The sequence below is a fragment of the Panthera tigris genome, chromosome C1, assembly GCF_018350195.1.
Source record: "Panthera tigris isolate Pti1 chromosome C1, P.tigris_Pti1_mat1.1, whole genome shotgun sequence".
Taxonomy (NCBI): domain Eukaryota; kingdom Metazoa; phylum Chordata; class Mammalia; order Carnivora; family Felidae; genus Panthera; species Panthera tigris.
This window is the reverse complement of record NC_056667.1, coordinates 50,855,378-50,870,217: the sequence shown is the minus strand read 5'-3', so window position 1 is coordinate 50,870,217 and position 14,840 is coordinate 50,855,378. Positions and strand designations below refer to the sequence as shown.

The window sequence follows — 14,840 nt, the reverse complement described above, 5'->3', positions numbered from 1 at the left end:
CTTGATGATTTTCTTTTTGCCTTATTGCTAAAGTATCCTGTTTCTGGGCTTTTCTTGGATCCCTTTTTCTATTATAATACTGATTCCCTCTATTAATTCAACTCCTATTTGTTCCTTAAGGCCCACATCATATATCTCCTCCTAAATACAATTCCCTGATCCAAAACTTGAAGTAATCTGTTCAGCTCTGTTCTTGAAGCACTTAATCTTATATGCTATATGCTGTATACCAGGGGTTGACAAACATTTTCTGCGAAGGGCCCAGTAGTTTTGTTTTAGGCCTTGTGGGCCATACGGTCTCTGTTGCAATTACTGAACCCCGCTGTTGTAGTGCAAAAAGAGCCATAGACAATAAGTGAAGTTGCAAATGAATGGGCATGGCTGTCTTCCAATAACATTTTATTTATGGATGCTGAAATTTGAATTTCATGTAATATTTCAAGTGAAATGTTATTCTTTTGATTTTTTTAACTACTTAAAAATATAAAAATCATTCTTAGTCTGTAGGGCTATACAAAACCATTCAGTGGACTGGATTTGACCTGTAGCCATAATTTGCCAACCCCTGCTTTATAGCATTGCTATTGATATATGTGTGTCTTATTTATATTTCTACTAAATTATATATTTTTGAGGGTAATTATTTTTTCATATCTTTAAAACCACCACAGAAATAATACAATACTTAACATAAAGGTGAACAGTTAAAACGTACTTGTTGATGAATAACTCACAGATACTTAATTTTCCATAAAAGTCTTCACATAGTATGATTTCAGAAAAGAAATGAATACTCAGTACTAGGAATGATATTGATGAAGAAGGTAGTAATTTCTTAAAGTATCTCAGTTTATAGCTAGATCTTTATTTTTGTTGCTCTCAGTATTCGTGGAATTAAAATGACAATACTCTCTAACACTATGAGGAAATTCAACTTTCTCATGATTTAGTGGTGATTAGCAAGGTCAGTAATAAGATACATAGCATCTTTTATTCACCAAAATCATCAAATTCTCAGATGGCTACCATTACTTATCTTTCTTGGGGGTATTAAAATTTTCATTAACCTAATATTTCTGTGATCAGATCTACACTTTTAGTGTTTTTGAGACTTATTTGAAATGGAAAGATATTAGACTTATTAGCATGGGGGGGGACCCTAATTGGTGGGAAAGGTTTCACTTTTAATTAGTTGGAGCCATATGGTTTGGATATATTTTCTTTGAATGTAACTGAGAGATACTAGCTGAATATGGAAGGTTGGGATGCTAAGATTCTGTCCCTTTTAAATCATAAATCATAAATAGCAGCAATGCTTTTTTATAAAAATGCTCCTAGGGACCACTCTCAATGGATATTGAGATGAAAATGCCATTGGTTAAGTCAAATATGATATTCGTTGTATTTGTGTAGTGGCTGGGAGCACTTCTAAACTGTGAGACAAATGCAATTTATAGGTGTTCCCTGATTTTTTCTTTATTTTTTTTTCCTTTTTTCTGAGCAGTTAATACATTAGTCTATGTTTTAACATCTGTTTCTTTAGCAATGGAATAATTGATATAAGATATTCCATAGAGAGCCCAACTTGATACTAAGCTGTCTAGAGCTACTTGTTTTTTTTCTTTTTTGCAAAAAGATAATACAAATTAATCTTTAATATGAAGTCACTCCTATAATAGAAAAATGTTTTTTTATGGTATGGTTTTAAAATACATACTTACAAAAACTCCTGTTACTTTTCTATGTAATGCGTATCAGAATATAGAAGGCCTTGCCCTAGTCTCCTCATTTATACAGTTTCCCATCTAATGAAGATCTCGGCATCAAGGTGGTGATTATTAATGAATTTTCAAATCATAGGATCACTCAGCCCATTAATAAAAATGAGACGAGAAATTTCAGAAACAAAGACAACTCCCTCAACTGGAAGTAGGAGTTAGTTACATACAGTTTGGGAATAGAGAAAAATATTTTGTACTGGAAGAAAAATTGAGCGTGAATCGTGAAATTAACTTAAAAATTACTCAAATATACAAATGCAGTAATTATTTATTTTGAACAAATTACTGACTATTGATCTGGTTTTTTTTGTTTTTTTTTTTTGTATGAAGGTCTCCTGATTTTCATGAAGAAATCAAGGTTAAACTCCCTGCTACTTTAACTGACCATCATCATTTGCTTTTTACTTTTTATCATGTTAGTTGTCAGCAAAAACAAAATACTCCTCTTGAAACTCCTGTTGGATATACAGTAAGTATATCTTTGTTTAATATTTAGCTTTTCAGTCTTAAAAGTAGTTTGAATGCTTGAGATGTAATTGGTGTTCATTATTGTTGAGTATTCCCTATTTGATTCCCCATATTGGTTAGGAAGAGTCATCGTAATAAGAAAATACTCATTAATGCAATTAATTAACATGTATAAACACTTAGGTGTTGGTCCTGATTATTATGTGTTTATCAAACAGTACAGTATAAATATATTAATTTTAAGGGTTCTTCAGAAGAGAATGGTTTCAGTGTAAAATGATTAAAAGAGACCCTTAGCTATTAAAGCTCTTGGCTTTAATTAAAAGCAATTAAAACTCTTGAGTATTATTTGAAAATCATTATGATTGAATTGCAAACGTAAACCTGAGGTGAAGGATATCATGATGTGCTATCACAACTTTGTCAGAAAAATCATGCTGCTACCCAAAAGAGAAAAATTAACAATTGACTCATTTTTTTGTCTATGAAATGGATTTTGCTAAATGTAACCAAATAAATTCATGCTTTTTAGTTTTGTTGTCAGCATTCATATTCAACCAAACCTTTCCCTGTATACATTGACACTATTACCGCCATGTGTAATGGATTGACTTTGCGGCCTGTTTCTACTCCAGCTTTTTCTTGGATAGTAAGGACCTCTTTTGGCTTAAATATTGCATAGTTAGTAATAATGTTTTGGGAATGCTCCTTAATAAAAATATTGTCAGGGAAGCTTTTCTTTAGAGGAATCATGAAACCTATTATTACTTAATTAAATCCCCTTGGTGTTTGGCGCTGTGAGACAAATTTGGCTCATTCCAAATTCTTAAAACAGATTTTCCAAGTACTTACTTTTGTAGCAAATGTATTTAACTTAATATTGTTTCCTTTTTAATTAAAAGTGGATACCAATGCTTCAGAATGGACGATTAAAGACTGGGCAGTTTTGCCTACCAGTTTCACTGGAAAAACCACCACAAGCTTATTCTGTACTATCTCCTGAGGTCAGTATCTCTTATGGTGAAACTCTCCAGATGGAGTGAATGAGTTTTTTGCAGAAGTGTTTTTCTCAAACAAGACTTTGCTGTTCTATCTAGAAGTATGTAGATAATGAAGTAATAATATTATCTTGTACTATAGTTAAAATTACTCTATAGAATACTTAGAAGCTTTTAAAATAAGTATATTGATTTTAAAACCAAAATAATATGTGAAATATTAACTTAAAGAAAAGGCAAATTTGGAGAATTTTCATAACGTAACATAAGCTTTAAATAAGTAAGAACATTTCACTGAAAGTCTGGAGGAAAAAGAACAAACCAATTAATTTTTTAGAATCTTTTTGTAATTAATCATGTATGTGAAAAAAATTTTTAAAAATCATGTATGTGAAGATAAAGTAGCTACAAACTTGTAATACAAGAACCATTAGCAACTGTGATGATGACATATGTGACTTAAACAAAAACATTGGAAAAATCTCAATCAAGAATCAGTAGCCACTACTCAAAAACCAAAGTACTTTTTGGGAGAACTGTTACATGATGATTATTAATATGAGTGCCTTGAATGTAACTGTTTGTATAGATTAGTCTGAAATATATCTTGGGAATGTTTTCCTGGTAGCATTTATTTTCAGAATAGAACTCAAAAAGTATTCATAGGGGCGCCTGGGTGGCTTAGTCACTTAAGCATCCGACTTCAGCTCAGGTCATGATCTTATAGTTCGTGAGTTTGAGCCCCGCATTGGACTCTGTCCTGACAGCTCAGAGCCTGGAGCCTGTTTCAGATTCTGTGTCTCCCCCTCTCTCTGCCCCTCCCCAACTCCTGCTCTGTCTCTGTCTCTGTCAAAAATAAATAAAAACATTAAAAAAAATAAATACAAGTATTCACAAATACATTTGTATTGTTTTTGTTTAAAACACACACACACACACACACACACACACACACACACAAAGACAACAGAAGGCTACTGCTCCAATCTCCTTTCTTACTATTCTTTGTCACTGACTCTGCGCCAGACAGAGAGCACAGTGCCTTGGCTGTTCCTTCTATATGAAGAGCACATTCCCATTTCTGGCCCTTTGCACTTCCCTGTGCTGGTGGTGCACTTCCCTGTGCTGGTGGTGGTGCCCCATCTCCAGGCCAGCTTCTTCATTTCATCCAGACATCCACTCAAATCCCACCTCTTCAGAGAAGGCGTCTCTGATAACTTTGTTTCAAATTGCAGCATCCAGCACTTTTTTATCCCTTTACTTTGATATGACTTCATAATATTTATCATTGACTTTATACTTCTTATATCTTTATCTATTTGTTGTCTACAGAGTATAAATTCCAGGAAGTTAGGGACTTTGTCTTTCTTGTGCATTGCTGTATCTTCAAGTACTTAGAATAGTGCTTGGCTCATGATGGGCAGTCAATAAGTATTTTATTTTATTTTTTTTTTTAATTTTTTTTTCAACGTTTTTTATTTATTTTTGGGACAGAGAGAGACAGAGCATGAACGGGGGAGGGGCAGAGAGAGAGGGAGACACAGAATCGGAAACGGGCTCCAGGCTCCGAGCCATCAGCCCAGAGCCCGACGCGGGGCTCGAACTCACGGACTGCGAGATCGTGACCTGGCTGAAGTCGGACGCTTAACCGACTGCGCCACCCAGGCGCCCCAAGTATTTTATTTTTTAATGTTCATTCATTTTTGAGAGAGAGAGAGAGAGGCAGAGAGGCAGGCAGAGCATGAGCAGGGAGGGGCAGAGACAGAGGGAGGCTGAAGCAGCCTCCAGACTCTGAGCTGTCAGCACAGAGCCCAACTCAGGGCTCAAACTCACAGACTGTGAGATCATGACCTGAGCCAAAGTCAGTTGCTTAACTGACTGAGCCACCCAAGCTCCCCAGTCAATAAGTATTTTTTAAATGAATGGGTAAAGACAGTAGGAAAGAAATATGACTCCTCCCTTCCTCCTTGCCTTTCATCCTCTGCCAAATCTTTCATTCGATTTTCCAGGAACACATCTCCTCAGTAAAATAAGGTAGTCTTCTGCCAGGGGTAGCATTATATATTTCAAAAGGAAATATTTTAAAAGAAAATTGATTTTATGGAAATTATGTACTTATTCTTACTTAATTGATTTGCAAATACAAGGTCAACTTTCTAAAGGGAGATTGATGATTTTCTTCTAGCTACTATGCTGTGTATATACGCTCATATATAACATAAAGAATATGGTCATGGTTTGGATTTAACGATAGACGTATAGCTGATTGATATGTGATTAAGTGATCAAAACTTTTGTATTTTTTAATTACAGCATTAAAAGAACAGTATAGGGGCACCTGGGTGGCTCAGTCGGTTAAGCGTCCAACTCTAGATTTCGGCTTAGGTCATGATCTCATGGTTTCATGTGTTTGAGCCCCGTGTGGACTCTGAGCTGACAGCATGGAGCCTGCTTCAGATTCTCCCTCTTTCTCTGCCCCTTCCCTGCTCACAGTGTCTCTGTCTCTCTCAAAATAAATAATCTTAAAAACAATTATAAAAACAAAAACAGTATATATTCTTAGCTTTCTTATTATATTTAAAGAACAGTATAGGGGTGCCTGGGTGGCTCAGTCGTTACTATTATATTTAAAGAACAGTATAGGGGTGCCTGGGTGGCTCAGTCGGTTAAGTGTCCGACTTTGGCTCAGGTCATGATCTCACGGTCCGTGGGTTCGAGCCCCGCGTCAGGCTCTGTGCTGACAGCTCAGAGCCTGGAGCCCATTTCAGATTCTGTGTCTCCCTCTCTCTCTGCCCTTCCCCTGTTCATGCTCTGTCTCTCTCTGTCTCAAAAATAAATAAACGTTAAAAAAATTAAAAAAAAAAAAGAACAGTATGTATTGTTAGTTTTAGTGCTGAATTTAAACCAAGTGAGAGATGATTATTCAAACATTCAGGTTTTACAGTCTTGCCATTTGAAACTACATGGATGGAACTAGAGGGTATTATGCGAGGCGAAATTAGAGAAAGACAAATATCATATGACTTCACTCATATGAGGACTTTAAGACACAGAGGACTTTGAACACAAGGGAAGGGAAGCAAAAATAATATCAAAACAGGGAGGGGACAAAACATAAGAGACTCTTAAACATGGAGAACAGAGGGTTACTGGAGAGGGGGATGGGCTAAATGGGTAAGGGTCATTAAGGAATCTAGTTCTGAAATCATTGCTGGAGTATAGCTAACTAACTTGGATGTAAATTTAAAAATAAAATAAATAAAAATAAAAAATAATTAAACATAAAATAAACAAACATTCAGCTTTTACAGATAATTGCTTCATGCAATTTTGTATCTACTTTCCTGGTTATGGTGGAGCTCTCTTTGATTCAGAAGGTCAGAGACCTTCCCAATATGTATTAACTTCAACTGGTTTTTGGGCCTTAGAATGTGAAGCTTGCCATCTAAGTTTACATAGTAATAAACAAATTTCTGTAACCAGCACACTATTAGTTTATGATACTTGTCTCGATCATTTTCAATCATAAGGGGATCATTTTCTTTTTAAAATTGGGTAAAAAGGAAGGTAAATCTTTGTGTGGCTTTGTTTCATATCATTTGGGTTTTAACCTGTTTTCCCCTTTGAATTTTCATGTTTTTTTTCACTCTGAATCTGTAAGCGTTCTTCTCTGTCAGGACCACTGACTGCCTTTTATGTGAACAGTACTCATAGAGTGATGTAGTATACAACTTGCACAAAAATCACGATGCTCTTGACTCCTGCTGTTAGTTGATGAATCCTAAATCTGCATCTCTGCTCATCCATTTTTATTTGTCTAGTAAGTTAAAACGCTTATTGATACCTTTGCCAGGATATCTCAAACATAAAATGTCCAAAATTGTACTCATTTTTGTTGAATACTGTAGGAATCATGTTGAGAGAAAAGCCTAATCAATGAATGTGTTTCAACAGTGTTTGTTTATGGTATTCTGGAGAATTTACCTCAGTTTGGTGTCATCAGGTTTCAGGATCAGTGTTTATTGAGGTCTAGATAACAAATTCATGCTTATAAAATTCATCGATTGATGCATGGGCACGCATGGCAATCTGTCACCAGGTTTTTCTGTCCATGGGACTGTCGTACTCATCCTGGGGCACTCATTATAATCACCTGGACTTTTAAGACTTGGTTGAGGGGAACCTGGGTGGCTTAGTCAGTTGAGCATCCGACTCTTGATTTCAGCTTAAGTCATGATCTCATGGTCTTGAAATCAAGCCCCTCATGGGGCTCCGTGTTGGCCCTGGAGCCTGTTTGAGACTCTCTTTCTCCCTCTCCCTGTGCCCTTCCCTCTCTCCCTCTCTCTCTCTCTCTCAAAAAAGAAAAAAAGGTTTGTTTATTTTTGCCTGAAATATGTCACAATGAAACAATATACATACCCTTTAAAAATCTCATGAATTATATGTCTGAGTATTTAACTTACAAATATATTTGTGTAGGTATGCAAAAATCAACATTAGAGATGTTTTAAAACTCAGCAGTGTTTACACATATATGTGTAGTTAGGCTTTTCAATTTATTAGTTTTTTATTTAATAAAATAATAAACACTCATGAATCTACTACCTAATCCAGAGCTAGAACAGTGATAATAATTCACATCATTTATGTACTTGTCCCCTATTCCACATAAGAATAACCTGTAATTATAAAAATACTAGTCTTTAAAAAAACTGTGGTAAAATATACATAAAAAGTTACCATTTTAACCATTTTTTTTAAAGTGCATTCATGTTGTTTTGAAAACTAGCCTCTTTTTCTTTTTTTTTAAGTTTATTTATTTGTTTTGAGAGAGAAAGAGAGCACATGCTGGGGAGGGGCAGAGAGAGGGAGGGACCGAATCCCAAGCAGGCCCCTGCACCATCAGTGCAGAGTCCTGTGCGGGGCTTGAAATTACAAACTGTGAGATCATGACCTGAGCCAAGCTCAAGAGTTGAACACTTAACTGACTGTGCCACCCAGGCACCCCTGAAAACTGGCCTCTTAAAAACAACTTTTTTTTGAGAGAGAGAGAATGAGAGAGCGCAAGTACACAAGTGGAGGACGGGCAGAGGGAGAGGAAGAGAGAGAATCTCAAGCAGGCTCCTTGCCCAGTTTATAGCCCAGTGCGGGCTTGAACTCCCAAACCGTGAGATCATGACCTGAGCCGAAATCAAGAGTCAGACGCTTAACTGACTGAATCACCCAGGCACCCCTTAAAACTACTTTTAAAAAAATGTTTACTTATTTGAGAGAGAGTGCATGTGAGCACTGGAGGGGCAGAGAGAGAGAGAGAGAGAGAGAGAGAGAGAGAGTGTCAGTCTCAGGCAGTCTCCATACTCCGCGCAGAGCCTAACACAGGGCTCAGTCCCAAGGCCATGAGTGAGATCATGACCTGACCTGAAATCAAGAATCAGACACTTAACTGACTGAGCTGCCCAGGCACCCCTTAAACCTACTTTATAACTGAGGTATATGTGTATTTAGAGAATACATTTTACTTTGCTTATATTTTGAATTTAATGAAAAGGTTATTATGCTGTATAGAATCCTCTGGAACTTGCTTTTTTCATTCAGCATGATATTGCCAAGCTTTAGTGTTTCTTTATGATCATATATGATGTTTATATATTTTGCTGGCATTTCACTGTACTTAGAATATAATCTAGATTTATATTCCATGACCTCCAAATCTCTGAATGATCTGAGCTTTTCTGTCTCTTTAACATCACCTTCTACCTCACTGAGCCCCTTCTTCTGTACTTATACCTTCTTCCAAATATTTTCCTGCTTCTAGGCCTTTGAATTTTCTCTTTCGTCTTCCTGAATTTCACATGGCTGGATTCTCTTCATTATCTGAATTTTATATAAAATAGCACTTCCTCAGAGAGGTCTGACTCCATGAATTTCCAGCCCTTTCCTCCACCACATTGTTGATACGCTCCATCATTTTTAAAACAATTTTGTTTACTTAATACTTACCACTATCTGAAATTATCTTATTTATTTCCTTATTTTTCTCTATAAGAAATGGTGGGTAAGCTCCCTGAGAGCAGACATGTTTACAATGGAACTCTAGTACCCAGAAAACTGTGTAGAGACTTCAGTAAATATGTGTTGTTTGAATTCAGTATAAAAAAGTTGCAGGATTGTTGTTATTAGCAAAAACTAAAAAATGGAAATTTTGTTGAGACCAAAGTTTCCCGAAGTGATTAGTCATTTGGCAGTGATGAATATCTGCTGTGTTCTTTCCCCCACAGAAACATTGGCCATTTCTTTGAATCTTCCTCCTCCCACTCCCCCACAGGGGTAGGACAGGCATTTCACTGGCATGTGGAGAGAGAGGGCTCTGGGCTGTGAAATACAAACCTATTTGCCAGATCCAGCCATAGTCACTCCCATTCCAAAGCCTGAGTGCCATTTTGCAGTGAACCACCACCAACATGCAGTAAAGGATATAACCTAGCAAACTTTTATTTTTTTACTTTAAAAAAAAAAAATTTTTTTTTTAATGTTTATTTATTTTTGAGAGACAGAGAGACAGAGCATGAGCGGGGGAGGGGCAGAGAGAGAGGGAGACACAGAATTTGAAGCAGGCTCCAGGCTCTGAGCTGTCAGCACAGAGCCCGACGCGGGACTTGAACCCACAAACCGCGAGACCACAACCTGAGCCAAAGCCGGACGCTTAACCGACTGAGCCACCCAGGCGCCCCCCCTTAGCAAACTTTTAAAAAAGTATTTTTAATATCTCATTTGCCCGAGTTCCCTGGGTATCTCTAACCTAGGTTAGAGATTGACTAAATCTGTGACATCCTGAGTAACTCATTAGTTTTAACTACATTAGTTGAATGCACTTGATACATCTGTGTCCTCATTTTTACAAAGAGCACACCAGGTTGTATCAGGCATTGTCAGGACATGGCATGTCAGCAGAGATGTATTTAAGTATTAACATGGAGGTAGACAGTGTATGACTGTGTAATATTTTTAATAAATATGTTTCTTTCTGAAAAGAAGGAAAAAAATTATAGGACTATTGGTATCAGCAAAAAGGAAAGTTACATGGATCACCGAAGAGTTTAGTATCTTTTTTGAGAGTGGGGGGCAGAAGGAGAGGAAGAGAGAGAATCTTAAGCAGGCCCACAACCAGTGCAGAACCTGAGTTAGGGCTTGGTCCCATGAATGTGAGATCATAATCTGAGCTGAAATCAAGAGTCAGATGTTCAACCGACTGAGCCACCCAGGTGCCCCAAGAGTTTAATATTTAATTAAATTTTTGTACATCCATACAATGGCGCAGTAGTTAAGAAGAGTAATATGGATTTCAATATCCCAATAGGATGTTTATAATACAAATGTAAAAACAAACAGTATAATGACAACCAAACTCACATATCAGATACACATCAGTAATTTTGTGGGAAATAATTTGGAAAATACATATCAAGTTTACCAAGGTTAACTTTCAAAGGGTAAGGGATTGTGGAAGTTTTTATTGTTGTTTTAAATTTCATGTACTTTTGAAAGGTAGTATATAGTTATTTTCAGGATTTCACTGTGGCCTCACCATTTATTAGTTGTGTAACCTCAGATAAGTTTCTTAATTTCTCTGTTATGGACTGAATTATGTCTCCCCAATCCCCACCTCATCTCCCCACTGCAAACCCCAGATTCATATGTAAACCCCAAATTCATATACAACCCCAATGTGATAGGTTTTGTAGATGAGACCGATGGGAGGCAATTAGGTTTAGATGAGTTTTAGATGAGGTCATGAGGGTGGGCCTCATGATTAGTGCCTTAAAAAGAAGAGACATCAGAATACTCTTTCTTTTGGCTATGTGAGGACACAGTGAGAAGGTGGCCGTCTGGAAGCTTGGAAGGGTTTTCACCAGAAACTGACCATGTTGCACCTTGATTTTGGGCTTCTAGTCTCCAGATTGTGAGAAAATAACTGTTGTTTTAGCCACACCAATGTATGATCTTTTGTTATGGCAGACTGAGCTGACTAAATATTCTCTGTGCCTGAATTTTCTCATCTGTAAGTTGAGAATAATTAATGCTTATAATAAAGGGCTATGTTGATGATAGTAGTCTGTAGAACATTTAGAATGGTGCCACATCAAAAGTGTTAAAGCAGTGTTTGCTACTATTATGGGATTCCTATTTGCTGCACTGCTTGTAAGAGTTTTAAGACAGCAGTTCTTACTTCACATGCATCAAAATCACCTGGAGAGTTTGTTGTAACACCAACTGTTAAACCTTACCCCACAGAGTTTCTGATGCAGGAGGTCTGGGTTGGGGCTTGATTATTTACATTTCTGACAAGTGCCCAGGTAATATTCATGCTGTTCATGCTCAGATCAGACTTTAAGAACCACTATTTTTAAAGCAGTATGTGTTCACATTTTATTTGTGTATTCTGTGTTTTTAAGCTGAAAGCAAATGTTTTGGGTTGAAAGAGCTAGTACTAATTTTTTGCTTTGAGCAGTTCCAATTTACCTTACCATCTTTCTTTTACAAAAGTTTCAAAACCTGTGTTACTTACCTCAGTAGAGACATTGCATTTCTTACCTACATAATGTTGAATTTTGTAAGAGGACTGATTTTAATTGGTTTTCGTTTCTACACATGGTAAAAAAAAGAAAATGCAACCATGGGAAAGAATCTCTAAAACATTTTTTCCCCTAAGACTTTCTGTTTTTGGTCATTTATTTCAAAGATATTTGTAATTCCTTGTTACAGCTTTTTATTATCTAATGATGACTGCTTTAACATCCTTGTCAAATCTGTCCAACCTGTGTCATCTTAGTGTTTGTTGATTACCTTTTCTCATTTGAGATTTTTCTGGTTCTTGGTATGATGCAAGATTTTTTATTCTAACCTGGACATCTTGGGTATTATTGTGATCTCAGATCTTATTTAAGCCTTCTGTTTTAGCAGTAGGGGGAGGCTCTATTGCCACATTCATGCCACAGGTAAAAGTCCACATTCCTCACTTTGCAGTGGGTTGAGGATGCTTATTGGATAGAGGTAGGATTTCAGGTTCCCCACTAGACCTGCGCAGATACCTCTCTATGCGAAGAGGAAGGGCACCTTGGTACTGCTCCTTCCTTGCTTGGATTCCACTGACACCCATTTGGAGGTGGTACTTGTTACCACCGGACTGAGACCGGGCTTTCCATCTCCGTCTTTTCTAATACCACCCAATGTGCTAAGGGAATCTGGGCACCTTATTACAGTCAGCCGAGGGTGGATGGACACCTGGGCTCTCTACTCAGCCTGTGGCGGCTGAGGGTGGGGTTGGGGGCAGTGGGGCTGCAACTTGTTTCCATGTGTTTGGCCAGAGTGGGGCAATTATTGGCTTTGATTAGAGAGAGCAGGCTCTTCTTGAAGCTTGTTTTTCTCTGCTTCTTTCGGCATTTCCAGGTTGCCATCTTCTCTAGGGGCTAGTCCAGGATCTGTGAAGCAATAATAAAACCAAGGAAACACTACTTTCTGTTTCCTCACATCCTGAGGTCACTAGCCATTTGCATTATCTCCACCTTTCAGCGTTTTGTGTATCATGTTCAGGGTTTTTAGCCGTACTTAGCAGGAGGAATAGAGAGAAGTAATGTACTGACTGTCTTTTTAAAAATACTTTTTATGATCTAATTTAAATTAACATTCCTAGCAATTTACATCAAAAGAAAAGTTTTCTATTCCTTACAACAGAATTCTGTTGCTGTAAATATTTTACAGCTCCATTAAAACAAAATAGTAGTTTTCGTAAGAAAAAACCAGAATATTACAAACCATTAAGATATTGTAGATATGAATTTATTGACATGAAAAGCGATTCACAATGTGATATTTGAAAAATAGGTTTAAAATAATGTTTTATATTCTATATTATGCATTATATATTGTACATATTTATGCAAAGGTAGGGTGTATATAAATATATGCACAGAGGAAGATTTAGAATGATATAAAAGGATATATCTTTGGGAAGATAGCATTTTGAGTGCATATTTTCTGCTTTTTTGCTCCTTGAGTCTTTTAATTCTCTTGTAGAAAACATAATTTTGTAATAAGAACAAAATGTAAGTTTTACATTTATTTACAGTGCATATAAATAGATTTCCATGGTATTTTTTTTCTCATTGAGGTGTTACAATTTTTGTTTTCAGAATATCTTATCAACTTAAGTATCTGTGATCATTAAATTTAATATCTTACAGGTTCCTCTACCTGGCATGAAATGGGTAGATAATCACAAAGGTGTTTTTAATGTGGAAGTCGTTGCTGTTTCATCTATCCATACACAAGTAAGTAAGTTTTAATAATTTATATGATCAATTTTCACTTGAATGATGAATAGAATATATTATCTAGTACTTAAGTCAGTTTTAGTACAGTTATCTGTTGTAAGAATTATGGGACTATATATCAGGAATGTAAGATTTAGAAGTTAACTTTTTAAAGGAATCAACAAAATGTCATTTAATATCAACACAAGCAAAATTTTTGCTTTTCAAAATGTCATCAACTTCATTTTGAACAATTAAGTGACTTTTTTTGTTAAGTTTCTGGTGTGTTGCAGAATTAGAGTTGAAAAACCATCATCCAACTCATTTTATTCCTCATAGACTCAGATAATTTAAGAGAAAGGGTTCTTAGGGATCATTTGCTCCATATTCCTCACTATAGATCTGAAATATACCAGGCTTTTCTCAAAGTCTGGTATGTTTACTCTTTCTCTAGCTGGAATACTTTGCTCCTGACATGCACTTCTTTTCAACAAGGCTTCTGCTTACCTTAGGCCTTTTCTGGAGACTTTTAAACATAGCAGCCCCATCATTCCATATCGTCTTAACCTGCACTTGCTACTGCTTCTGGCTCTTACCTGTACTCTCTTGCACTTTTGCTTTCTTTCCTGTGTGTGTGTGTGTGTGTGTGTGTGTGTGTGTGTGTGTGGTACGTGTGTATGTATGTATACATACTTATGCATTTATTTATTGTTTCTTTCCCCATTAGGCTGTAAGCTCCATAAAGTCGGGGATGTTGTTACCTGTCAAGGAAAGAAACTTTCCTTCAAAGACCTTACAGTATAATAGGGGAAAATGTAAAAATAATTACAGTACAATAAAATTATGACTGTGTTAGATATATGAACGAAATCCTTTCAAGAGGAGAGTTGTCTGTTCTGCTGGGAACTGAGATACTGTATTGATAAGTAGGCATTTACCATACAGAGAGAGAGTGGGCTACTCAGTTGATAAAAAGCATGTGCAAAGAGATAGTAGTTTATTCAAGGACAGGCAAGTAATCTGGTGTGAATGTAATTTATAGTGCATGGGAAATCGTGATAGATGAGAATAGAAGACTAGGCTAGTTACAGATTGTGAAGGACTTTTAATGCTATAGAGTTGAGGGTCTAGGTAGATGGTGATTTCTAACCTAAATAGGAAACATCAGAGAAGTAAATTTGGTAGCATGCTAAGAGAGATTTGGGAGATAATCAAGATGCTTCTGGAGCTATAGTGAATTTATTTTTGAGCCTGTTGAGTTTGAAGTGCCTATGTACTTCAGA

At 36.5% G+C, this 14,840-nt stretch overlaps 1 protein-coding gene across 8 annotated transcripts in view; it reads left to right on the top strand.

The window, feature by feature from the left end:
• Window positions 1–14,840, top strand: part of DOCK7 (dedicator of cytokinesis 7) — a 224,935-nt gene that overhangs the window by 122,418 nt on the left and 87,677 nt on the right. For all 8 annotated transcript variants that reach the window (XM_042997433.1, XM_042997432.1, XM_042997431.1 and 5 more), the window contains exons 17-19: window positions 2,112–2,250; window positions 3,152–3,253; window positions 13,489–13,575. In XM_042997433.1, the coding sequence (XP_042853367.1) occupies window positions 2,112–2,250; window positions 3,152–3,253; window positions 13,489–13,575 (328 nt within the window). The remainder of the gene's footprint in view (window positions 1–2,111; window positions 2,251–3,151; window positions 3,254–13,488; window positions 13,576–14,840) is intronic.